At 49.3% G+C, this 27,489-nt stretch overlaps 1 protein-coding gene across 1 annotated transcript; it reads right to left on the minus strand.

Annotated features, from left to right (window-relative positions):
- LOC308262474 (uncharacterized protein C10orf143 homolog) lies at window positions 1–26,969 on the minus strand (the record flags this gene model as incomplete). The annotated part of the gene is made up of 6 exons (XM_080694884.1): window positions 1–30; window positions 9,702–9,764; window positions 10,438–10,499; window positions 15,249–15,325; window positions 15,428–15,501; window positions 26,901–26,969. 6 exons carry the CDS (start codon window positions 26,967–26,969, stop codon window positions 1–3), a joined length of 375 nt encoding a protein of 124 aa, XP_080551010.1.
- Between the last annotated feature and the right edge of the window lie 520 nt (window positions 26,970–27,489).

Here is a 27,489-nt window from a genome sequence, read left to right on the forward strand (position 1 = left end):
CTAATGAGTGTCGGTATGGTTAAAATGCCCCTACAGGGAAAAAGAGCACATTGTACAAAGTAACTTACCTTGGCCAAATTGACCTACTCTGATTATATGTTCACCAACACAAAGCCCTGCATGTTTTATTTTTTATGTTTGGTGGTGCTGGAGATGGAACCCAGGGACACTCTACCTCTAAGTTATATACCCCGCCCTATTTTATTTCTCATTTGGAAACAAGTTCTCACTAAGGTGCTAAGGCTGGCCTTGAACCTGCGATCCTCCTGTCACAGCCTCCCAAGTACTGGGATTATAGGCATACACACCATGCCTAGCTACAAAGCCCTGCATTTAAAATAACCTGTGCTGCCGGGCGTGGTGGCGCACGCTTGTAATCCCCGCGCTTGGGAGGCAGAGATAGGAGGATTGCGCAGGTTCGAAGCCAGCCTCGCTGGCTTAAGAGACCCTGTTTCCAAATAAAAATATAAAAAATAGGTCTGGGAATGTAGACCAGAGGTAGAAGGGCTTCCAGGAACCCCAGTACCACCAAAAACAAAAAATAATAATAACCTGTGCTAATACTTGTAATGCATGAATTTCTAAAGTGAGTATATATTTATAGATATATTAACATATATTAAATTTAATTAAGATGTTTAGAACATTTCCAATAATGCCTAGTACATACAGTATTCTCAATAAATATACCACCTCACTCTTACAGGAACAAAAAGGGAAAGAAAACACAATCCACCTAGTCATAAAGCAAATTGTAAAGGACTGGTATAAATACTGAGTCGGGATTCAAGACGAAGCGGCGCAGCTTGCTCCTCCCCGAGGGCACCTGGAGGCAGCCCCGTGTGTGAGCCGGGCCTCTGCCCTCCCCACCGCCCGGGGCCGGCCTCCTCACACAGCAGTAGCTGGGAGAACCCAGGGCCAGACACTGGCAGGGAGCAGTCGCCGGCATCTGGGCCTCTGCCACACTTGGCCGGGCAGCAGGGTACAGGGGCCCCAGGCACAGACAGCGGCAGGTTGGCCACCCTGCCTGTCGGGACCCCTGGGCTGGCCGAGGCCAGGAAGGGCGGCTCGGGCAGAGGCGAGAAGGATCCACACAGGGAGAGGTGTTCTGGTGGCCACGACGCAGCACAGGGGCCTTATAGGGTAGGAGGGCATCCCAGGCAGAGGAAGAGTGCCCCGGCAAAGTGCTCCAGAACTGGAGAAGCGGTGTGTGAGGACAGGCCCCACGGTGCAGGCAGCCCGCAGGCGGGGACATGCGGGCAGGGACACGCGGGCAGGGACACGCGGGCAGGGATGGAAGGGCAGGTGAGCCGAGGCTGAGGGCGCCGCGCGCCATGATGGCATGTGGGCCACGTTCCCGGTGTTCTCAGGACTGTGAGTGCGACAGGTACCCTGTGCAGAAGGGCCTTCTGGAAGCGAGCCTCTTCCCTGCAGCTCCCAAGGGCCTCACAGCTCCGCGGACATCGAGTCTCTGGAAGGTGAGGAGCGAGCACGGCAGTCCTGCTCCTCGCCAGGCGACTCCTCTACCAGGAGGCCCTGTGAGCTCGAGGCCGGGAGCGGGGAGCGGGGAGCAGAGCAGGCGGCGGCCAGGCTCCGGGCAGGAGCGGCGGGCGCGAGGAGGACGGTGCTTCGAGCTTTTCCTCAGCACTGCCATCGCCACCACATGGCTCAAAGAACAAAAGTAAAATTTTGACTGACACATTTCTCCTCTGCCCACCTGCCCTTCTCTGGTAGATGTGTCGATGTTTCCGTGTTTACAATGATGTCCTAGTGGTACCATTCTATCGATGTTTCCGTGTTTACAATGATGTCCTAGTGGTACCATTCTAGACACGCCCTCTCATTTCTCTTTTTGTTCTGTTCTGCTGTAAGTTCTTTGCAGTTCATCCATTCCACTCCTACCTATACTAGCTCACTGAATAAATGTCCCGGAATTCCCTTAGCCACGCTCCTCCTGATGAGCATCCGGGTGGTGGCTGGCTCTTTCCTACGCCAACAAGGCCGCAGCAAACCTCCTGCGTGCTCCCCGGGCACCTCCTTACCTAGGCCTGTGTCTTCAGCCCCAGCAAGCCCAGCCTCGCCTGTCCTAAGTACCCACCCTCTCACGCCACTGTGCCAGTTTACATCGTCTCCGAGGAGTGAGAAAGTGCTGTGACTCCACAGCCTCACACACACCACCAGACACTTTGAGTTTTTGCTAATTCCAAGGTTTAACTTGAAGCTCCTAAATGGCTGGTGAGGCTGAACATCCACTGGCGGCTGCTGGCTGCTTGGGACCCTCTTCTCTGAGCTGCCAGTTTGTGCACTTTGTATTTATCTACTAGACACTGACTTTACACCTATTAAAACACTCACCTTCCTACTTTGTGCAAATGCCTTTCCTGCTTTACAGCCTCTTCTTAAACAGCAACGGAGAAATTCTGATGTGCAGCTAATAGTCTACACTTTCTACTGAAGGCTTAACAAGTGTTTTCTTTTCCTCTGGCATATTTGGGTCCTAAACCCGCCCCCCTTGCTTCATAGAATTCAGTGTCATGGGAGGTAAGAACGAATTTTCTGTCAGGCATGGTGGCACACACTTATAATCTCAGTACTTGGGAGGCTGAGACAGGAGGATCGCAGGTGCCCCAGCCCAGCAACTTAGTGAGATCCCTCAGTGGGACTCTGTTTCAAAGTGAAAGAATAAAATAGGGGCTGGGGTGTAGCTCAGAGACAGAATCAATCTCTCTCTCTCTCTCTCTCTCTCTCTCTCTCTCTCTCTCTCACACACACACACACACACACACACACAACTAATTTTATTCTTTTAAGTGGCTAGCTAATTGTCAGAGCACAACTGACAGTATAACTTGTCATTCTCAATGATTTGTGATGACTTCAAATTGCCATTTGAATGTTCGAACTCTCTGTCCCTGGGCCAATAACACATGGTAATCATTATCACCGCTTTGCAATATATCTTGCTATCTGACAGGCAATCTCAGTCACCCTGTTCTCCTACTTCAAAATTATTTGGCTACACATGCCTGTCTTTAATTCTAGAATATTCCCAGCCATCAGCTTTTCAAATATTCATCTCTAACATTCTCTAAATTCTTTTCTTCCAGGTTTCCCATGAACTTTCTCAAAGACTTCTAATAACATTTTCATACCCTTTTGCTATGTGTGTGTGTGTGTGTGTGTGTGTGTGTGTGTGTGTGTTTCGAATGATTTCCCCAGATCCATCCTCTACTTCACTGATTCTGTCTTTAACAGTGTCTAATCTGAGTTTTTTTCCTTTTCTTTTCTTTTTTTTAATTTTAACTTCAATGACCATATCATTCACCTTTGGGAGTTTTTTTTTTTTAACTTTCTGAATCTTTTCCTTTTTATATTGATTTCTTTAAATGGTTCTATTCCTTAACTATCTTAATAATTTAAAATACTTTGTGTGTGTGTGTGTGTGTGTGTGTGTGTGTGTGTGTGTGTGTGTGTGATGCTTGGAATTGAACCCAGGGACACACCCCAGGCCTATTTCATTTTGTATTTGGGTCTTGCTAAGTTGCTGAGAGCCCCATTAAGTTGCTGAGGCTGGCCTTGAACCTGTTATCTTCCTGTCTCAGCCTCCCAAGTATAGGGATTATAAGCATGCACCACCATGCGCAGCTTAAAACACTGTATAGTAAGCTTCAGGTCTTCTATTATTTGAGAATCTTGAAGCTTGAGAGTCTCCTGTTTGTTATACTTCTTGACCCCCCCTCCATGATAGTTTTATGTGGTTTATATTTTTACTGTGATCTCGTCCTCAATGGGGGTTGCTTTATCTCTGAGTCCTGTGTATGCTGGACGGTAGCAACATGCCTGTCGTGCAATCCTGCACTTGCTGCTATGCAGTGCCTTAAGGACACCAAGGGTCTGTGTTTATTTTATGTTAATGCTTTAATTTCTGGTTCTTACACCACTGAGACAAACTCAGAGCCTACACCCATACATGGCTTGGTATTTTAACTTCCAACTTTTTTTTTAAGGCACAGTCAGATGTCCAAGGTTCTGAACTTTATGCAAGGGTCCAAATTCTAGCTGCCACACCTTTGTCAGAACTCTAGGAGGGCCTACCTGCCAAGGCCAAGGCCATGACGGCTTCTAAGGAACAGGCTGCTGCTGCTGCCCTGCCTGGTTTCCACTCCTCACTTACTCTGCTTACCTCTGCCCTGAGCGTTTCCCGAGAGAGACGAATGGATGCGTTCATAGCAGGAAACAAATCCGCACCAGCTCACCCCTTGTCTCTCCTGGAAGTCTGAGCTGAGTTTTCCTTCCTGTTACCTGAAGCCCTGGTAACAACCTAAGTAACAGCTGCTTTAGAGTCTCTTCTGGTGGCCACATCCAAAGACACACCACGGCCAGAGGCTGTCAGAAGGAGATCTGACGCTCGCCAGTGGTCTGCGCAATGCGTTGGTCTGGGGCTTGTTTTTGGCAGCAGGACATAGCTGACCTCCTCCCTTGGCCAGCTTGTCCTCTCGCAGTTCCAACAGACCAGCCTGGTCTTCACCCAGCACCTCTCCCTTGTCTGGGAATGAGATTCGCAGAGACCCACACGTCACTGTGCGTGTGCTGGGTCTTGGCTCCACCAGCACTGGTGAGAGGTACTGGATGCCAGCAACAAGCAACGGCTGCCCGCATCCCAGGGACCACAGCATGGTGGCTAGGCACTCAACCCTGAGTACTACTTCTTTTTTACAAACTAGAGGGGTTAGGCTCATGAACTAGCAGAAAAGACTTGCAGCATAATCAGATTCTTACAGAACGATCGATGGACTTCTGCCAATCCCTCTATGAATGTTTTCTGCTCTCTGGATAGAAGAATAAAGGACTGACAAAAACTAGCTCTTGCTGAAATGGGACAGATGAGAGCCACTACACGTGGGTCTTTGCTGGTCTACGTGAGAATGCCTGTTTCCGTCTCTGGGCTCTGTCCCAGGCTTGACCCTCCGCAGCGCAGGAGGAAGGCGAGCCAGCATCCAGAGGGGCCCTGCTCCAGTGCAGCGCTTGTACACGATACACATGCAAGACGCAGTTACCAGTAAATGTACAGATACGTAAATAAACCACATCTAAAGGTCATCCACTTGGAGGGAAAAGGAAGTACAAAGGAACAAGGTTCCCATGTAGACTTGCGATAGCCAGGGTTGGCTCCTCCGGCTGCCCCACTGGGCAGAACTGAGCGACAGCGGGTTGGGACCAGACAACTCCTGCCCTCGCCCTCCATGTCTCTGCCTGTCTGCACACAGACACTCCACAAACACATCCACACGTGTGCATGAATATCACACACACATCCTACACATCCATAGCAAACACACACACACACACCATTGTAGGACAATGTATTCCATTTCAAATAGTGCATAGCAGCGTAGAGCCCTTAATATTTGCACTTATTTAACAAAAAGCAAGTTTGCTGATGCTGATAAATATGCTAGTATCCGCAATCCATCGGGGAGGGTCCAGAACGCTGCATGCTTTGCACACTGCCTTTGCGTGGCAGCTCACTACCAGTGCGTGTGACAAAACGCAGTAACCCAGATAAAAGCCAGCAAAGCGGTGCCGTGCGGTGGACGCGAGGCCCGATTCGCTGCTCCTGCATTACTTCTAGCAGCACTCCAAAGCGCCGGGCTTCCTGGACTAAGGACCTGCATCCCGGGGTTGGAAAGTGAGACCTACAGCTGCGCCTGCGGTAACGATCTCCCCAGGAGAATCTGTGCACTCGCTAGCTGATCAGCCCAGGTAAGGTTCCGCCAGGAAAGAAATCCAACCCAGTATGCCCAGCAGAGGCGTTTAGAGGACTAGACCAAACCTACGCTAAGAGAGATGAGAAGCCGACGGAGCTGTGAACCGACCACCTCCTCAGCACTGCCGGAGCCCCACAGGAGGAGGCCGGGTGGCCATGGCGCAGGGAGCCCCACAGGAGGAGGCCGGGTGGCCATGGGGCAGGGAGCCCCTCAGGAGGAGGCCGGGTGGCCATGGGGCAGGGAGCCCCTCAGGAGGAGGCCGGGTGGCCATGGGGCAGGGAGCCCCACAGGAGGAGGCCGGGTGGCCATGGGGCAGGGAGCCCCTCAGGAGGAGGCAGGGTGGCCATGGGGCAGGGAGCCCCACAGGAGGAGGCCGGGTGGCCATGGGGCAGGGAGCCCCACAGGAGGAGGCCGGGTGGCCATGGGGCAGGGAGCCCCTCAGGAGGAGGCAGGGTGGCCATGGGGCAGGGAGCCCCACAGGAGGAGGCCGGGTGGCCATGGGGCAGGGAGCCCCACAGGAGGAGGCCGGGTGGCCATGGGGCAGGGAGCCCCACAGGAGGAGGCCGGGTGGCCACTGAGCCACTAGCAGGCGCTGTCACCAAGGGAATAAGAAAGGCCCCTCCTCCCCATCTGGCCCATGCGCCAGGGGCACACAGCACCTCACATGCTGAATCCACCCAGAAGCCATGGGAAGGCAGTCTTCAAATACAGAGACAAGCAGGAGGGGAAGCAGGGACACAAAACAGCAACTCAGCCCCCGGGCCCAGTGATTCTGAAAGTGCCATCACCAAAGAATGCCAGCACTGAGGTGCAGCAGAAAGCACAGGCCACCAGCCACTTGGGAACGCGGCGCTGAGGAATCAGTCTCTCTCTCCCCAGCACGCATCCGAAACCCCTTCTTCCTAGTTTTCTCTCTACGTCCCCCCCTTTTCTACGAATCTTTGATGATTTTGGACAGCCTTGTTGGACGTTGTTTTGTTGGTCTGAATTTGCAAAGAACAGCATAATTCCCATTATTCCATTATGTCCAAGTTGACTGCAGAGAGGTGCAGCTTTGGGGCCATTTCTGGCGGGAAGGGGGCCGGCTGGTGGCAGCCCTTACCCACAATCCCCCTGGACATGCAGCAACAGACAGTGCAGGAAGCGAGACCAAGCCAGCCCAGGAGGGGCACATGCCCACCGGGCCACAGGACCTCGCCCCACGTTCATTCCAAACACGGGTACCTGAGCAGGGTGGTGTGGGAGGTGCGGGGGGAGATGTTTCTCAATAACAGCACGTAGCTTGAGTTGAACTGTGACAATAATTACTATAAGAAACCACGTCAGCAACGCCTGAAATAGAAGCCACCATGACGATGAGCTAAAATAAACCCAACGAGGGACTGAAGTGTGAACCTGGGAAGCGAGTCTGAGAAGGGCCACAGAAAAAGTCCTGGCCCATGGGAGAAAGAACCCAGTGGTTACAAATAAGGAACAGAAGGGCCACGGGACTCAGGCTCCACGCCGAGGCAGCTGAACTGAGAACTGGGCAGAACTGACCTGATCGCTGGCACCCATCAAGGTCAGGAGCACACCAGAGGCTCAGGGTGCCAAGGGGCTCAGGGAGCCTCCACACCGCTGGGGTCACACATGAGCCGCCTGTTGGGAGGCCCACACGCCAGCACCGACCCGAGGGAGACTCCGCGTCACCGGGGACCGCAGGCCAGGAGGGTCACGGGCAATGGGTGAGCAGCCGTGAGCCGAACCTCGGGTATAATAAAGTCTTCTGAAATTTGGAATTGCTGCCCAGTGGTGACTTATTGCTAAGTACTGCTCCCTGAGATCTCGCATGTCTAAAAATGCTGTTTGCTTTTTATTTAACACTGAACCTTTGATGTTTTAGAATATAAAAATAGTGTCTTATTATTTTAAAAGCTTAGGAGAGAAACTAGCCATATTATTAGAAAAAGAAGATATATGCAGCTATAGTCTGTTCAAATATCAAGAGGTGTGACTTTTCAAATTCACATTTCAATCTTTATTTACATAAGACTTTTAGAAATAGTGGGTGTAAATATTAAAACACCCAAGCCCGGGAGAAATTTTATTGAGAATAACTACAAATAAAAGGAAACTGATTTTTTAAAGTCAGTTTCTGAAATTTAGATGAAAAGAATATTGAGCATTAACAAAAACGATATTTACATATCAATGTAGGTTTTCTGTTCATAGACTCATTTCCTATGAAATGAGCAGAGGCAAGCTTGGGGAATTACAAAGGAAGGAAAAACCCTCATCAAACAGGTACTGTTGTTCAAACAGAATATTAGCCAAAATGAGCCAATCGGCTGCTTGAGCTAAGCGCGAGTTTTGTCCTGAAGTCATTCATGCCGGAACGCAACCTCTCTGAGCACGAGGAATCGGCACCACGTTCCAAGTGTGCGCCTCCGACAGATGGAGGATTGGAAGACAGGTCCCGTGGAAATGGGGAGGCAAGAGGGTACCAATCAGTCACCAGCAAACGGGAACTTAACCACAGCAGGACTGTATTTCTCAGAGCAAGCCTTACTGATTTGCATGCCAAGGTGTATCTGGCAACTATAGGAATCAACCTAAACACGAAATTACAATTACTAGATTCTTTATTTCACCATAATTCAGAAATATGCCATAGAACACAATATAACTTGTGGAAATTTTCTGAAGATAAGAGTATAAAAATAGCAAAGTACTGGGCCGGGCGTGGTGGCGCACACTTGTAATCCCCTCGCTTGGGAGGCAGACAGAAGGATCACGCAGGTTCGAAGCCAGCCTCTCTGGCTTAAGAGACCCTGTTTCCAAATTTTAAAAAAAAAGTATAAACTAGGTCTGGGAGTGTAGCCTGGAGATAGAAGGGTTTCCAGGAACCCCAGTACCACCAAAAAAAAAAAAAAAAGCAAAGTACACCTGCATGGAGTGAGTTTCACACTGAACACCATCTTCCTATTGGTTCCATCAGCTAACCAGAGGTTCACACAAATGACCACGATTACCTATCAGGCCTTACTTAGACCCAATCAGTGATCACTACTGCGAAACACAGACCCCTGCAACACGCCAACTGGACATGGCTGCAACCTAAGACTCCATCTTCTGCATGGAAAAACAGCACAATACATTTCTGAAGACCTTTAGGGAGCAATCCCTCTATCTCTCTCTCTCTCTCTCTCTCTCTCTCTCTCACACACACACACACACACACACACACACACACACACACACATATTCTCTCTCTCTCTCCCCCCTCCCGGTTTCTATGTGGAATTTAAATATAATTCTATTTTATTGCAATATTAAGATTTCAGATTTAAAATAAAAAACCTAAGAATTATAGAGGTTATCAAAAACATATTAACTTGTTCTTAGAGTAAGTTCAAAATTAATAACAAAGGTATTATTATGCTAATATATATTTTATGATATTCCGCCCATAGAAGAGACAGAACTGACTGGTCGTTTTCGACCTCCCTTCACTTTGACTTGATGGTATGAACATCGTGTTTCCTTCTGAAATATACAATTTGCGTGAAGTTGAGGAAATATACACACAAAAAAGCTTAAACAAAAATGAAAGGATGTTGATTTCACCATCTGGATAATTAAATGAGATGGTCGGGTGGGTCTCTTCTCCAAGATGTCCTTCAGTGTTTCACCAAAAAGAGTGGTCTTTCCCCTTCAAACACTTCTTTTAGGAAGGATTTTTAATGTATTTACAATGTCTATTTCTGAGCTAAAGCTGGAAGCAGATTAGTTTGCACCCCAGTAGAATGCTAAGAAAACTCAAACCAATCACTGCCTGTGTTTATGTCCCTCATTCCGTAGACATGGGAATATAGTTTTTATTAACTTTGTTTTATGGATCTAAGATTTAAGAAGAAGTTTATCTTTATGTCACAGCAAGATCAATGCACTTACAGACTCCCCCGCAGCACATCTCGGGCAAGGCTGGGCTGAGCTCCTTCCACCACTGTGAGGAATCTATTTAACAAATCATAGGCACAGCTGTATCAGAATAATGATTACCTGCAATTTTATTTAAATGGTTTCACAACTGGCTTTTATTTCAATGGTTTCACAAGAGGAACATACCGCTGAGCTTGGCCTGCCCTGGCCAGCCTCTGGCCGCAGGACTGCGGGGCCGCCTCTCGGCTGAGGGTCCTGGTCCCCTGGGCTCCAGGGTGCCAGGGGCCACGTGCTCTGCTCATGGTAGCCTCGCTCCTGCCCACTGGCTTCAGGTCTCCTGCACGCTCGCTTCTGAAACAGACGGAATCTTACTTTAGATGCCATAAAGCATCTAGCACTCAACTGAATCTGCTTTCAGAAACTTCAGCTCCAGATGCAGACCCCTGTGGAGCTGGAACACTCCATGGGACACTGAGATGACTTTAAAGTTTATCTGTTCAGAAATAACAAACATCAATTATATTTAACCTCATTATTCCTAGCATTGTCTGATAGTTACTTAGCTTTATAGTTTTAAAATGGCCATTTTAAACAATTTTGGCTGAAACTCTTAATAAAAATCTGTTGTGACTGGTTTATTGGAAACGTACAAAACCTATAAATTTGTTCAAGAAACTAGTTATACACTTTAACACATTTTGTTTAGTATCGAGTTACATAATTTCTTAACACAATATGAATAATTCACATGCGAATAATTCTCTTTCTTACTGGCACTGTAGAGCAAATTAATTTTATTGATTTCAAAATCTGCACATAGAGTCCATAAAGGGTAACCGCAGGGAAAGACTGTGTTTGGGCTTTGCCTCCACGTGAACCAAATAATTATAAAAGCAACCCTGCCGTGTCAATGAAAACACAGGTGCCCAATGCCCCGAGGCCTTGTGGCTGTCTGGGGTCACCGGGTCTGGGCAGGAGTGCCCTTGTGCTCACACCCACGCCAGCTCCTGGGGCTCCGGGGCCTGCCTGGCGAGGACCCCCACCGGCCGACCACCTACTTCTGCTGTCTGTAGTTCACTTTTCACCAATCTATCGTGCTTATTTAACATGTTCTGATTTACTTCTTTATTTAATGGACTTATTCAATGTAGAGAGCTTATATTGAGTTTAAAGTACTAATTTTACCATTCTCTAATCTGCCTTTAAAAAGGTGCTTTAAGACTTAAGTAAAAAATGCTGAATTCTGAAGCACTTAAGAGAATTTCTTGGGTGGGGGAGGTGCCCGCCTTCCAGGCGGCAAGGCCAGGCTTGCTCCGCTCGCTGATCTCCCGACAGTCCTTACCAACAGACCCCAAGGCAAGAGGGGTACAACTTAGAGATGCAGGATGCTGAAACTCGACGCAAGTCTAGAAAAAAGAGATCTACTCCGAGCCCCAAGCCCCGGTGGGGAGCTCCCGAGGCCCCGGCATCCGTGCCCGGGAAGAGCACTGAGGGGCTGGCCTCGAGCGGCCCACGAGGTGGGAAGGACCCGTCCACAGGGACAGGGCTCAGCCCGGGATCCACCAAGGACCTGTCCACAGGGGCTCGGCCCGGGATCCACGGAGACACCCGCGAATGTCACTCGCCGTATTAGTGCCCACGAGGAAAACACAATGCCATTACCTCTAAGCACGCTGAAAATCCTCTGACAAAATTAAAACCCATTTATAATAAAAATTTAAAACAGGATTCAGGGTCACATTCTTAAACATGATAAAATACACAAACCTTAATCCTCAAACCAGTAAGTCATTAAAAGGGGAGCGACCAGTAGTGTTTCTTCTAAGATCAAGGACGAGGAAAAGACGCCCGCCGCCCCCATTCCTGCTCAGCCTTGGACTTGAGGCATTGCCTATGTGACGAGAGCAGAGAACTCGATCAGAGGCGCAGGGAGGCGAAAGCACTAAAACGACTGCGATTTGCAGATGATATCACGGTACACATCTGAGTCCTCAGAGAGTCTATGATAAACTAGCTCAAACCAGAGTTCTCTGATACAAACCAATAAATGAGAATCAATAGCTTTCAAATACAAAACAATTACACCATTAAAGAAAACCCAATTCAAAATAACTACAAGTCTAAATAGGTAAAAGTAAATTGAACAAAAATTGCATAAAATTGATACAAGGAGAATTTAAAGTATTCTTGAAAGACAAAGAAACAGATATAAACCAATAAAATGATATTCTGTACGGGACAACTTGGTAGCCACTTAAAAAAAGAAAAAAAATTAGACCTGTATCTCACACCATATACAAAAATAAACCAAACATATCAAGGATCTAAGTGTAAATGTTCTGAGCATAAAGAACCACAGAGTTCCTAGAAGAAAATGTGACTTCTCTTTCACTTTGGTGTAGGGAAAGATTATCTAATTATGACCCCAAATCCAGAAGCAATAAAGCCAAGATTTCTAAACTTGACTACATAAAAATGAAAATTCTGTAGGGCAAAGCAAAACAACATCAACAAAACCCTAAACGAAGTCAAAATACGTCTGAAAATTTTGAAGAAAATATTTGGAATATACGCTAGAGAAAAAGGGATAAAGAACCCTAACAAGGAAACTTTCCTCAAAGTAAAGGGGTGGCCGGGCGTGGTGGCGCACGCTTGTCATCCCAGCAATCGGGAGGCTGAGACAGGAGGATCGCACAAGTTCGAAGCCAGCCTCACTACTCAGTGAGGCCCTTTGCACTCAGTGAGACGCTGTTTCAAAAGAAAGACTAAAAAGTAGGGCTGGGGGTGTCGCTCGGAGGTAGAATGCCCCTGGGTTCCATTCCCAGTACCACACACAAAAAAAAAGGTAAAGTGATAAAAACCTACAGGGAAGATGAGGAAAGCCAGACACAGTTTAGAAAAACGTTCTTAAACGGCCCTACAAATATGAGAGTGTTCAAACTCATGCTTACAGAAATGCAAATTAAGACAATATGAAGATATCACCCGTCATCCATCAGCCTGGCAAAATATAAATAGGACACAGCCCCCGGTGAGGCTGTGGGAGAACAGGCCACTCCTCCACTGCGGGTGGGAGTGGACATCCTGCAGGGAAGCGTGCCAAGAGCCAGCAGAGCTTTGTATATTTCAACCAGGTAATTGCACCTCTAGGAATCCACCCTAAAGGTACAACTCCAACAATGTGCCAAAAAAGTGCCAGTTATTCACTGCAGCACTGCTCAAGTGGCAGTATACTGGAAATGGTATACATTCCCCTGCACGGAAAAGTGGCTGGATAAAGCACAGTATACACAAGCCACGGAGTACTATGCTGCTATGAAAAAGAAGAAACGTCCATGACTTAGTCTAGAGTGATTCCCAGAATACACTGTTAAGCAGGCAAAAGAGTACATAAATGTTTTGTCCTTCGCATAAGACCTAAGATAAAAGAAAGCACACATGTTCATGTTCTCTTGTGCAGGAGACACCAGAAGTATGGCTATATTAGGGATGACAGAGTGTTTCCCCATGGCAGGGAGAGGGAGCGGGGACTGCTATGAAGAGGATGTGCACTACCCTGGAGCTCAGCACCGAGCGGCGTTCACGTCCCCAAACAACAAGAGCGACCTCTCACCCACCAGGACATCAGAGGTCAGAGCGAGGGGACCCAGCCCTGACTCCAAACGGTCCCCAAACAACAAGAGCGACCTCTCACCCACCAGGACGTCAGAGCAAGGGGACCCAGCCCTGACTCCAAACGGAAACAAACCAGCCGGACCAGCAGCGGCCTGAAGAGGAGCCCCCAACGACCGCGGGAGCGCTGCTGGCCTGGAAGCGCCAAGGCCAAAGAACTACACACACACTCTGCCCTGGTTAGAAGATCTGTCTCTCACAGGGTCGGCAATTTTGAAATTACTTTATTGGCACTGAATTAATAAGAAATATACTGTAAAGAATGAAAGCCAAGCTTCTTATTGTTGGATAAGTAAACTACAAATAAGGAAAGAGAGAAAGCTGATGTGAATCCAGGGCGCTGGACTGGATTGGAAGTGCTGGTCTAAGCTCACAGTTCTTCATATACCTTGGCCTAGAGATAGATAGACGTGTGTGCGCGTACACTAATACATGTGAGGGCACAGCCCAGTCTGCAGGGAAGCGCGGCCTCCTAGCAGGACATCACTCCCAGCCCTAGACTTTGGTCCCGCAGCCTACTGTCCTGAGCTAGTTGACTAGAGAGCGAAACACAGGAGAGAAAAAGACCCTGAAACGCTTTGTAGAACCACACAGCTTTGGGAGTCCTTAGACAGGGATGCGGGCATGCCGGGGACACAGGGATGCGGGCATGCCGGGGACACAGGGATGAGGGCATGCCGGGGACACAGGTGCCCCTGGATGACGTCCGAAAAGCCAACGTGGGGACAACTGACGCAATAAAGTAAATAGCAGTGGTGCTGGATTCTGTGTATCCATGAGGCTACATACAAAGAATTAACTGGATAAATAAATAGGGGCTAGCGGACAGAATTTCCTTTCAGACAAATTCTGATTAATAAATGCAAAAGGTATATGGGAAATACAAAAGGATCATTATGTAAATACCACACTAAAAATTATTTCAGATAAGATGTACTAATAGATGCTAAAACCAGTAGTTAGATGTTTAAGGAGAAAACTCGATATCTAAGCTGGGCGCAGTGGCCCACGCCTGGAATCCCAGCCTTCGGAAGGCTGAGACAGGAGGACCGCGGGTTCTTGGACAGCCTCAGGTACTTACTGAGGCCCTCTGCAACTAAGGCCCTGATTCAAAATAAAAATAAAAAATAGGGCTGGGAGTGTAGCTCAGAATGTCCCTGGGCTCCATCCCCAGTACCCCCCCCAAAAAAAAAGATTGGGTATTTACAGAGGGTCAAAGTTACCTCCCTCAAGATTTACACTAATTACAAAGAGAAAACCAGTAACCACAGTAGATGAGACCCAGGGACGAGGCTGCCACCACCAATGGCGGGCGCATGCCATCACATGCTGGCGCAGGCGCACCAAGGCGGGGCACTTCTGTCCTTCCTGCGCCAAGTGTGTCACTGCCTCAAGGCACAAGAAATGCGGACAGCAAAAGAAAAAGTAGGGCTGGGGGTGTGGCGCAAAGTAAAATGCCCCTGGGTTCCACCCCCAGTACTGCAAAAAAAAGGCCACTTTCACTTGGAAACCACCTTGCACGCTTGGGAGCTGTGCTTTCTGTTGCACAGTGAAGTTTGACGCAGTGTCAGGTAGAGGGACCAGAAGTAAGGACGCTCAGCCAGCCCCGGTGTCACGGGGGCAGGTGGGCTCTACCCAGATGGGCCTCAGAGCTCCACACCGCCACCTCTTCCAGCTATGCCCATCCTCAAAGACCTTTAACGGACTGCGCCTCACCTTTCAGTTCACACACCTAATCGTGTCTGGCTTGCAAAGAGAAGGCGAGAAGACATGAGCAGACCAAGGGTCAAAATAAGAGGGCCAGCGATGCGAGGACGGCTAGCCCCTTGAGGAGAAAATGGGGCCAAGGTCCTGGCGCTTCTGAGGGTCGCTGGGGCGCGGCCTCACTTCCTCCAGTGGCGGGCGCCAGGCCCAGCAGCACCCACTCTCCTTCATCCTGCACCACAGGAGGCGCTGCCACAGAGCTAAGGCCAAGGCCTGCACTCAAGCAACTGCTGAAAAAGCCGAACCTTGGCAGCCAGGCACTGCTAAGGCCCGGGCGTGTCACCACGGGGAGCCCCACCCACGATGTGGCACTGCTCCTGCAGCTGACCCAGGACCAGTGCCGCTCCCACTGCTGCAGCTGTAGAGAAGACAGTGGCTGCAAAGAAGGAAGGGTCCTGGGAGGTGGATGGCGGCATGGGTCTTGGGCTCGCTCGTTAAGCCTCTCCTGTAACATGCGCACTATCAGGCTGAAGTCTGAGCTGAGCTGGTAGTTCAGGCCTGATATCCAGTACCTGAAAGGCTGAGACAGGATGACTGCAGGTTCCAGGCAAGACCCTCAGTAACTTAGCAAGACTCTATTTCAAAACAAAAAAATCAAAAGGGCAGGGTACAGCTGGGGGCTAGAATCCCCATGGGTTCAATCCCCAGTTGCCCCCCATGCACACAGCTAAAACAACAAAAACAAAATCTGCAAACAACAAAAGACAAATGCACACACTAGGCTTATGATTTAGGCTTGTGAGATTTACCAAGTTCACTGTAAACCCAAGTCATATTTCTAACTGATATTGAGGATCTTGAATACGGACAGCAGAGAGGGCTGCATTTACAGGGAGCTAGAGTGCAGACGCTTCCACGTCTGTACTTCCTCTGATCATTAGAATGACCCAGTGATGACGGGAGGCAGAGAGGTCGACTTCTCTTTTGGGATGAGGCAATAGAGTCCAGAGCCCTTCACCAGCGTGGCTAAAGTTGGGTGATTTGAAATGAAAGAGCTGTGTCTTTGGTGTGTTTTCCATCTGGTTGAAGAAACAGGACTGGAAAGTGCAACTAAAGAAACACAGAAACCAAATGAGGTAAGAAACGGACTTTAAACTTGATAAACAATGCGCAGTTGCAGTGCTGAGAGCAAGGTGCGGGCACAAGAACCAACACGGTCCGTGGGGCGGGTGGCTTCTGGGTGCCCTCTCCACTGAAGGCCAGGTACTGTCTGACAACAGTATCAAGCACATTCTACAGAGAAAACAGTCTTTACCAGAAATGGTGCTGGATTCAGTGGCCATATGTAAAAGGATGAACTAAGACCCCCACCACATGCCACAAAAATTAACACGAAGCTGACACTCAGTATGAGAACTAAAAATATAATACGTCTAGAAGAGAACACAGGAACAAATCAGTGAGATCTCAGGACAGACAAGGACTCCTCAGATCCTATACCAAGAACATAATCCAGAAGAGAAACGAATTTAAAAACTGCAGTATGCCAATATTCACAACTTCTGGCCTTTAAACGACACCACTAAGAAGTGGAAAAATAAGACCTATTTTTAGAGAGATGTTCACAATAAAAGAGAGATAAGATGTAGACAGACTGGTGAGAATATCTGTTGGTAAAGTCACTTTGGAAAGAAAGTTGAAAATTTAGCTGGACGCAGTGGCCCACACCTGTAATCCCAGTCCTTGGGAGGCCGAGACAGGAGGATTGAGGTTCAAGGCCAGCTTCAGCAACTTAGTGAGGTCCTGTTTCAAAATAAAAAATAGAGCCGGGCATGGTGGTGCATGCTTGTAATCCCAGCATTTGGGAGGATGAGACAGGAGGATCGTGGTTCACGGACAGCCTCAGGTACTTAGTGAGGCCCTAGGCAACTCAGTGAGACCCTGTTTCAAAAAATAAAAATAAAAATAGGGCTGGGAATGTAGCTAGAAAGTTCTATCCCCAGTACCGGAAAAAAAAAAAAAAAAAAAAAAGATAGGACTGAAGGTGTAGCGTGGAGGTAAAATGCCCTGGATTCAATCTCCAGTACCAAAATAAATAAATGAACAAGTAATATATGAAAACATATATTACACAACATTTCATATGGGAATTTTCAGTGCTATTCATGACAGCAAAAAAGAATAAACAGCCTTAAGGTCTACCAACTGATGAATTGATAAACAAAGTGTGGTACATCCAGATAGCGCAGTATTTAGGCATCAGAGGTGCCTGCTGAGATACGCTGCATCCTGGGTAAAATTCAAAATCATGCTCGGTGAAAGAAGCCAGCTATAAAGACCACAGACTGTATGATTCTATTTACATGAAATTTCCAGAATTCCAATTTTACACATTCACATAGTCCTCCCTTTACTGTTTTTCAGTCAAACACATAAACATTCTCACACGTCAGTCAACCAAAGGTATTGCTTGGCTGTGGGCACTGGGTAAGTAAGGAAGTCAAGCCAGGAGTGGTGGTGCACACCTGTAACCCCAGTACTGGGAGGTGGAGACAGGTTTGAGGACAGCCTCAGCACGTATAAGATTCTCATCAACCAAGCAATACCCTGTTTTGAAATTAAAATAAAATAGGGCTGGGAGTGTAGCTTGGAGGTAGAATGCCCCTGGGTTCAAAATGCAGTGCCATGGAGGAGGAGAAGGAGAAGGGGAAGGGGAAGGGGAAGGGGAAAGGGAATAAAAGAAGAAAGAAGAAACCAAGTCACAGTCCTTCCAGGGTGGGTGTCGAACACGGCAGACACATAAGAAAGTGCCCCTAACGAAGGGAAAGTGCCTGCCTGCGGACCCCAGCCTGGTTTTTACTTCATTTCATTTATAAAGAAATGTGCCAGAAACAGAAACAATTGACGCTACCCCTAGCTGACGGGGGCCACCTGTACTAGGGTTGTAACCAAAGATGAATTATTACTGACTTCCTTTACCAAGAAGGATGAGAGCTGAATATAATTAAGCTGAGCAGAGCAGAGCATAGAGTAGCTCCATTGATTACTGTGAAATAGAAAGCAGATGAGAGCAGAAAGTCATTTGTTTCTGGAGGGTGGGTTACAATTACTTAGATGGAAAGCGACCATTGCAAGGCCTGGGCTGCCCGCCGGTCTGTGTGCCCTGCTGGTGCTAAGTCTTCCTGGGTGCTCTTGGTAGGTGAGCTCAGTCTTCCTGGGGCTCTTGGTCCGTGAGCTCAGTCTTCCTGGGGCTCTTGGTAGGTGAGCTCAGTCTTCCTGGGGGGCTCTTGGTCAGTGAGCTCAGTCTTCCTGGGGCTCTTGGTAGGTGAGCTCAGTCTTCCTGGGGCTCTTGGTAGGTGAGCTCAGTCTTCCTGGGGGGCTCTTGGTCAGTGAGCTCAGTCTTCCTGGGGCTCTTGGTAGGTGAGCTCAGTCTTCCTGGGGCTCTTGGTCGGTGAGCTCAGTCTTCCTGGGGCTCTTGGTAGGTGAGCTCAGTCTTCCTGGGGGGCTCTTGGTCAGTGAGCTCAGTCTTCCTGGGGCTCTTGGTAGGTGAGCTCAGTCTTCCTGGGGCTCTTGGTCGGTGAGCTCAGTCTTCCTGGGGCTCTTGGTAGGTGAGCTCAGTCTTCCTGGGGGGCTCATGGTAGGTGAACTCGGTCTTCCTGGGGCTCTTGGTAGGTGAGCTCAGTCTTCCTGGGGGGCTCTTGGTAGGTGAGCTCAGTCTTCCTGGGGCTCTTGGTAGGTGAGCTCAGTCTTCCTGGGGGCTCTTGGTAGGTGAGCTCAGTCTTCCTGGGGGGCTCTTGGTAGGTGAGCTCAGTCTTACTGGGGCTCTTGGTAGGTGAGCTCAGTCTTCCTAGGGATTCTTGGTCTGTGAGCTCAGTCTTCCTGGGGCTCTTGGTCGGTGAGCTCAGTCTTCCTGGCGGCTCTTGGTAGGTGAGCTCAGTCTTACTGGGGCTCTTGGTAGGTGAGCTCAGTCTTCCTGGGGGCTCTTGGTCAGTGAGCTCAGTCTTCCTGGGGGCTTTTGGTAGGTGATCTCAGTCTTCCTGGGACTCTTGGTAGGTGAGCTCAGTCTTCCTGGGGGGCTCTTGGTCAGTAAGCTCAGTCTTCCTGGGGGCTCTTGGTAGGTGAGCTCAGTCTTCCTGGGGGCTCTTGGTAGGTAAGCTCAGTCTTCCTGGGGGCTCTTGGTGGGTGAGCTCAGTCTTCCTGGGGGGCTCTTGGTAGGTGAGCTCAGTCTATCTGGGGCTCCTGATAGGTGAGCTCAGTCTTCCTGGGGCTCTTGGTAGGTGAGCTCAGTCTTCCTGGGCGCTCTTGGTAGGTGAGCTCAGTCTTCCTGGGGGGCTCATGGTAGGTGAGCTCAGTCTTCCTGGGTGCTCTTGGTAGGTGAGCTCAGTCTTCCTGGGGGGCTCTTGGTAGGTGAGCTCAGTCTTCCTGGGGGGCTCTTGGTAGGTGAGCTCAGTCTATCTGGGGCTCCTGATAGGTGAGCTCAGTCTTCCTGGGGCTCTTGGTAGGTGAGCTCAGTCTTCCTGGGGCTCTTGGTAGGTGAGCTCAATCTTCTTGGGGGGCTCTTGGTCGGTGAGCTCAGTCTTCCTGGGGGCTCATGGTAGGTGAGCTCAGTCTTCCTTGGGGGCTCTTGGTTGGTGAGCTCTTGAGTCTGCATGCAGGGGTGTGACAAGCAACTTTAACTCTGGATCTTCTACTCTAAGACCCTCCGAGTCGTGAGTGCAGCTGATCCCATCACAGGTGACCTGGCTCTGCTGGCGCAGCACTACTACCGTTACCACGTAGCTCCTCAAGCGCTAGCAAAGGTAGGTATATAAGGCACTCTGTAGAGTGGACATGAAATACCCATCTCCGCCCTGTGTGGAGGTGCATGCCTATAATCCCACTACTTAGGAGGCTAAGTCAGCAGGATCGCGGGTTCAAGGCCAGCCTCAGCAATTTAGTAGGACCCTGTCTTAAAATAAGAAATAAAATAGGGCTAGAGTGTGGCTCAGGGGCAAAATGTCCCTGAGTTCAACCGCTAGGACCAAATAATAGTCACAACTATTATTATTATAATAAAATAACCAGCCCTGATTTTTCACCAATTTGCAATACCAAGTATTGATAAGAATGGCAGGCTGCAATTCTATGGTTTAATCATATCCAAATTTGTACAGTTGCATCAAAAAATTCCACACTGAGACTCAAAGTGACCTGCCTTATTAATGGGCTCAAGTTTATTCATCTTGGTACTGAATGCATGGCCTGGAGTGGGCACCAATGAAAGAAAAAATATGTCTGCCACCAGATGCACACCAACTGCTGTCCTGCGTACAGCAGAAGCCATGAGGGAAGATGACAGTCCGGATCAACCGAGTCACTCCAAGCTGACAGCTAAGCTCCGCACAGAAAACAGTCGCAACCTAGTAGATTTAGTTAACGTGAGCCCACTGCTCCAGTGCACAACTTCTAAAAACAATCCTAAAATATTCTAAATCTAAACTGGGCAGAAAACCTTCCAGTGGGCATTCTGGAACATTTTAAGAAGTCCTTCAAGCTTTACTGGGTGTATATGCATGTATCCCCACTTCTTTGGGCCATAGGATTTGCACTCCTATGCGAAACAAACAAAATTCAGCAAAATAAACCTAACACAGCACTGATCCCTGGAGGGTGTGCCATGGAGGCGGTGTGCACCTGCCCTACCTCACAGGGAAGCAGGACCAGGCAGAGTGGGCGCACCCCCAGGTAGGAAGGCTCTGCTGACAGTAAGAGGAGGCCAAGGTGGATGAGACTCAGGAGACTCGCACTCGGTGTGTCTATGTGACAAAACTGCCCACATCCAGGAAGGGACCCCATGGAGCTAACAAAGGACAGCACCTGCTCTCCCAGGGCTGGGGCCCGCGTGGCCCTGCCAGGAAGCTCGGGAAACCTTGGGGTACAGGAAGAGTCTGCCACAGGAGGTAACAACCAGCCTTAGCCCGAGATCTACTCCAGCCCCACATCCCCAAAGAGCTCAAGCTGTTTCCAAGTAGCTTGTGTCCCCAAAAGAAGCTTGAGACTATTCGCTCCATAAATACCCAGCCTATAATATATGAAACAATGTCTGGTATCCAGTCCAAAGGTACTAGGTAGGGAAAGCAGCAACATATGATCCATATGAGGAGATGGCCCAGAACTCACACAAGTGTTAGAATTAGCATCAAATGTTAAAAGTGTATAACCACATATGTTCAAAATGTTAAACGGAGATTATACACACATCTACCTTGTATACACAGATAGATGACATACATGCACAAGGCACCAAGCATATCAACATGTGTACGAGCCATACAAACACAGATATGCCCGTGTGGACAGTTTCAGTCAGCCTTCTCACTGCTGGGACCAAACACCAGATGCGAGAAACCTAGAGGAAAAAGAATCTTACTGCTCAGAGTTCTGGAGATTTCAGAGGACAGGGCACCACGGCAGAGAATAAGGAGAGGGTAAGAGCATTCCACCGCTCATGGCAATGGTAGAGAGGCGAAAGGGAAGCAGTGGCAGCAGTCCTGGCCTTGCCCCCTGGCGCCCTTCCCCATCACCCAAGAGCAGCCTCCAAACATGGCTTCTTTGCCTAACACATGAGGCTTGGGGGACAGTTAAAGTCCAAATCATAACACACACACACACACACACACACACACACATATACACACACACACACACACACACACACACACACACACACACACTCACACACACACGTTATGGTTCTGGAACTGCTATGGTGAGGGGAACTGCTCCGGGGACCCTGTTGGGCTCCTGGAACCGTTCCAGTGAGAGAAAGAGATGTAACCGCAGGTTCTTGTTCTAAACTAGGTATAGAAAACTCTATTCTGAACTCTGCAAGCTTAAGCCACTTTATTACTACAAAGATGGAAAGATAGAATATAGATTAATAGAGCCCTATACCTGAAACAGTATAGGGGGAAGACTTGAAAAGAAGTCACCAGGGATTTCTGGATACAAAGTATTTTATATCAATAATCTTCTAACCAGCTGGGCTGGTGGCCCACGCTTGTCATCCCAGCATTTGGGAGGTGAAGACCTCAGGATCACAGTTTGCGGACAGCCTCAGCTACTCAGTGAGGCCCTCCACAACTCAGAGAGACCCTGTTTCAAAATAAATAATAAAAAATTGGGCAGGGGGTATAGCTTGGAGGTCAAATACCCCTGGGTTCCATCCCCAGACCCCCCTACACACAAAAAAAATCTTCTAAGCAGACTAGATCTGCCCTTTTTCGGGGCAGGTCTTTTGATGTGGAGATGACCACGCCTTTTGTTACACTACAAACTGTGTTGATCATGGGGAGTCTGGGACCTCTAGGAGGCTCATAGATTCACCCGCACCCTTGAGGAAGTTCACTTCTCTTACAAATGTAAGAGAGACCCCAGGCTTTTGGGCTTCTTCTATTCTCTCGCTAATTACCCTTGAAACCTGGAAATCTGCAGCCCTTTCCTTGAAGCATCTGGCTTTTTTCTACCAAAGTTACTTTCAGATATATTTTAAAAATTGAAAATATTTCCCAATATTGGTACATTAATACATTTTGACACCTCTTCCCAATACTGGTACAATACATATATAGAGGTATATATGATCCAGGTTAATTGTTACAAGCTGCAAATGAAATATTATAATATCCAAGATAGAAAATACACTGACTGTAATTAATGGCAGATTAAACACAACAGAAGAAATGTTTAGTGAACTTGAAAATAGCAACAGAAACTATGAAAATAAAATACAAAAAGTAAAAAATAGAGATGTGGGACGAGTTCAATAACTTTATAGATTAACTGAAATGCCAGAAGGAGTGGAGATAAGGAAGACAGAAAAAATATTTGAAAATATAATGGATGAAAATGTCTCAAGTTTAATGAAAACTATAAAACCACAGGTCCAATAATCTGAATAGTTCTACACACAAAATCATGAAGAAACTACGGCAAAGCTGGTATGCCAACTTAGAGGACTCATGTTTCAAAACAAAAAGAAAATTCAAAGGGTGTTGTTTAGAGGGAGAATGTCCCTGGGTTCAATCCCCAGTGCCAATAACAATAAACCAACCAGATAGTTAAAGACCTTCCTTTTATACTACTGAAAGAAAAAAAAACTAACAATTTCAAATCCTGTACACAGTGGAAAAATCTTTCAGAAATGAGGGTGAGCTTGGCGTGGTGACACACACATGTAATTCCAGAACTTGGGAAGTTGAGACAGTAGGATCGCAGTTTCTCAGCCAGCCTCAGCAATTTAGTGAGGCCCTCCACAACTTAGACCTATTTCAAAATTAAAAAATAAACAGCGCTGAGAGTACAGCTCAGAGGTAGAATGCCCCTGGGTTCAATCCCCAGTACCACATAAACAAAAAGGCAAAACAAGACAAAAATAATCACCAGCAGACATGTCCTACAAGAAGTGTTATGGGGGTGCAGGTGTGCAGGTGTAGCTCAGTGCTTAGCATGCTTAAAGCCCTGGGTCTAATTCTGCCTGCCCCAAGTAAAGGAATTCCTTCATCATAGAAGAAAATATAGACTTACAGAAAAGAACTGCACTAAGGCCAGGCGTGGTGGCGCACGCTTGTAATCCCTGCGCTTGGGAGGTGGAGACAGGAGGATCACACAGGTTCAAAGCCAGCCGCGCTGGCTTAAGAGACCCTGTTTCCAAATAAAAATATAAAAAATACATTTCTGGGAGTATAGCCTGGAGGTAGAAGGGCTTCTAGGAACCCTAGTACCACCAAATTAAAAAGAAAAAGAAAAAAGAAAAGAACTGCACTGGAAATAGCAACTAAGTAAATATGTTCTTTTTGTTCTTGTTATTGAAACACTTTAAAAGTAAGATCGAATGCCTAAACAGAAATAGTAATATAGAAAGGGGTTTATGGCATAGGATAGTGAAATGCAGACTCCCAAGAGCAGGAAATACAGCGATCTACAATACTGTACCTATCTACAAAGTATGAGAGGAAAGAAACAGAAGGTTCTTACCTGCAAAGTGATACAACACTGGCCGAAGATGACCACGTAAGTGGAAGATGGCGCTCTCAATCACAAAGCGAACAGCAAAGCTACAGCTAATAAACCAACAATGGACATAATACAGAACCATAAAAAATCTCATTAAACCAAAAAAGGAGAGAAGAGTAAAGAACAGATAAGACAAATGGAAAACAGCACAGTTCTGGGGAAGAGCGAGCAGGGTCGCCAGGGCGAGGGGCCTGGATCTCCAGGTTATAGGGGGCACCGTCACTGAGCTTGTGTGGCAGGCAGGGGACTCGCTGTGAACACGGCAGGCACTGGAGCCACGTAAGAAACCTGTCAGGCGTTGCCGCGTAGAGCTAAGGCCCCCGCGTCACTGTCACTCTTCCCGTTCCCCGTACCTACAGTATAGCACCCAGGACACAGCAGGAGCTCACAGAGGAAGTAACCAACTCTCCTGTCAGCGGCCACTCCGCCATCACCACACTGGCTCGCCTCACTGCAAGGGAACTTAGTGATCAGCACCAGGGTGCACTCGACGGGCTCCGCCTGAGCATGGCTGGCAAGCAACTAGAGATGGGTCCTGGTCACTGCATCTTCTAAACTTTGATGGTGGTTCTATGCACAGAGGATGGAGCTACTGGGCTGCAAACACAGCAGCAGTTCCTCGGTAATCAAATTCTACAGGGGTGTGTGTGTGTGTGTGTGTGTGTGTGTGTGTGTGTAAAATAGAGAGAGAGAGAGAGAGAGAGAGAGAGAGAGAGAGAGAGAGAGAGGACAACTTGAGAGAGCAGAAAACTCGATACAAGAACCCAGATACTTTATTGAACTCAATCTGGATTATTAGATCAAACACTAGGACAGAACACAATATAAACAGGAACTTTATCAAATTAAGAGGCAGTACACCATGGCAATGAGATGCCCAGCTCATTGTTCTTTGGTAACAGTCAGGAAGTATTACAACCTCCACCTCTGCACGCAGCTTTAGCCATTCCAAGCCAATAGAGCATTCGAGACTCTTCCATCACGCCTTCCCCGTTCTTCTGATCAATAATGACCTCTGGCTCCCCAGCTCCGACAGCCTTGGCCTTACACTCTCATCGTGTTACGACAGCGGACTGAGGAACCATTCTGAAGCTTCGTGTTTTAGCTCCACACGCCCATGCGCGAAGCTGCGTAGCTCGGTGCTCTAGCTGGCCGAGGGGCAGGCCCTGCAGAGGGCTGGGCCAAGCCTCGGGTCTATCACTTACTAGCTGGGGAGTCTTAGGGCAGTGGACCTCTCTGCACCTGTTTCCTCATTTACGATGTGGGAATAATAAAGGTTGCTGTGAAATCCAGATAATCTACATGGTAAGCATGCCACGACTGGCAGTACTGGCCACATCACCCCTAAATGTCCCAAAGACATTTATGAAATGGGAAATTCAGTCCTGCCTACAGGAACCCCGTATTTCCCAGTTCCCAGAAATCTTCTCTCTATACACAGCAGCGCTGCGCTGCCTGCCCAGTGCACCCGGAGCCCAGGACGTGTGAGGGTAACAGGACGTGTGAGGGGCTCCCCTGGAGTCTGCCCTTCCCGTTACCCTGCCAGGTCTCGGTGTCAGTCCTCTCTGGAGTCCAGCATGTGGTGGGTTGGTTCCCCTGTCCAGCTGTGCAAGCCGCAGCCTGGCCTCCAGGCTGGCCCCCACCCCGTCCCCTCCCTCAGGGCAGCTGCAGCAAGCTCTTGAAGGTCAACACCCTGGGTCTTTACTACTTGTTTTCCTGCTGCTAGGACGGGAATCCTGGGGTAAGCCAGCTCTAACATGGCTCCCAGGGGATGGTGCTAGAGGAGGAATCTCTGGCGGGGATGGGGTGTCCTTTGATCTAGGTTCCACCTGCCTGACACCTATTTTTAAGGAATCTGGGTTCGCCCACTGGACTGCTCACCTCCCATGTGTTTGAGCCAATGAGCTTGCAGTCTGTTACAGAGGCGTGACCTATGCTTCAGCAGTGAAGTCACACCTGGAGGTGGGGTACTGCTGTGAAAGAGATGGTGAAAGGCACATGCTACTCAGCATGTGTGTGTGTGGGGGGGGGATAAAACCCTGGACCTTGTCAGCTACACCCCAACCCAGTCACTCTGTGTGTGTCTGAGAAACACACACACACACACACACACACACTCACTCTCTTCTCTCTCTCTCTCTCTCTCTCTCTCTCTCTCTCTCTCTCTCTCTCTCTCGCAGGCTTTGTAAGCTACACTCCAATATCCCTAATCACTCTTGCTGCGCTGTAAAAACAACAGAAAAAAAAAAAAGTTGCCTGAATGAACCTAGACGACAGCTCTGGCACTTAGATTTATTCTGTCTCTAGCTCTAGAACCAACAATAAAAGGAAGCAAATGCCGGGTCCACTGGCTGCTCGTTGCTGCTCTTAGCAAGGAGCCACTAGATGCAGGAGCTGGCTGGGGCAGAGGTGAGTGGCCTTCGGCTAAGCGGCGGGTCCCCCAGCCCGGGCCCTGGGGAGCTGAGCTCTCCCGGCTGCGCCTCCGCCCCGCCTCCCCCGCTAGAACCCCGCCACGCAGCGCTGGCACGTGGCCCTGTGCCGCGGCCACGGGAAAAGCAACTACGGGCAGCAGGAGCCCAGGCCCCAGGCGCCCGCGCGGGCGCTGGGCGGCGGGGCAGGGCAGGGCAGCCCGGCTCCGCGGCTCTGCGCAGGCGCGGCCAGGGGCGGGGCGGAGGCGGCCCCGCCCAGCGGCGTGCCCGGGGCTCTGGGCCCGGCCGCCTCCTAGACTGGGCCCAGGGCCGTCCGCCTTCCTGCTCCCGACGCCCCGGCCCTGGAGCTCACCGCTTCCCCGGGAACCGGCAGCTCCTCCGGCCTCCGCCGTCGCCACCGGCCCAGCGCCAGGTTGTCCATGCGGCCTCGGCCTGAGTCCACCTGGCCTGCCCGGCCCACCTGCGGGGCGGGCCGCCGCCTGGCCACGCCCCCGTCACGTGTCCCGGGCGCCCCAGGGGAGGCGGGGGCGCGGCCCGAGGAGCGCTCGAGCCCGGCGGAGCGCCGGCCGCAGGCAGGAGTAGCGGAGGCCAGAGCCTGCGGAGGGGTAGGGCTGTGCGGACTTGTCCGTCTCCCACGTGGATGCTTCGTGAAGAGGGGCCGGCTGGTCGGTTCTGAGTTCACAGAAACAGCCGCGGGGCCCCAAAGGCCCCTTCGCTTAGGTTCCGCCAGCTTCAAGTACAGCTCCTGGATTGGCTGGAGGAGCTCCCGCCTCCTCTCACTTGTGATTGGTCGCTGAGCCGGTCGCTACCCTTTCTTGCAGTTGCTGTGCTGAGGGATGGTGCCACGGGCCAATCAGCATGGGCGAGGCTGTTGGTGGGGCTCTGGGAGTTGTGGTCCCGGGGCCTCTTCACTTCTGGGCGAGGAAGGCGAGGGGAAGGGT

This window comes from Muscardinus avellanarius (assembly GCF_963383645.1).
Source record: "Muscardinus avellanarius genome assembly, chromosome: 4".
Lineage (NCBI taxonomy): Eukaryota > Metazoa > Chordata > Mammalia > Rodentia > Gliridae > Muscardinus > Muscardinus avellanarius.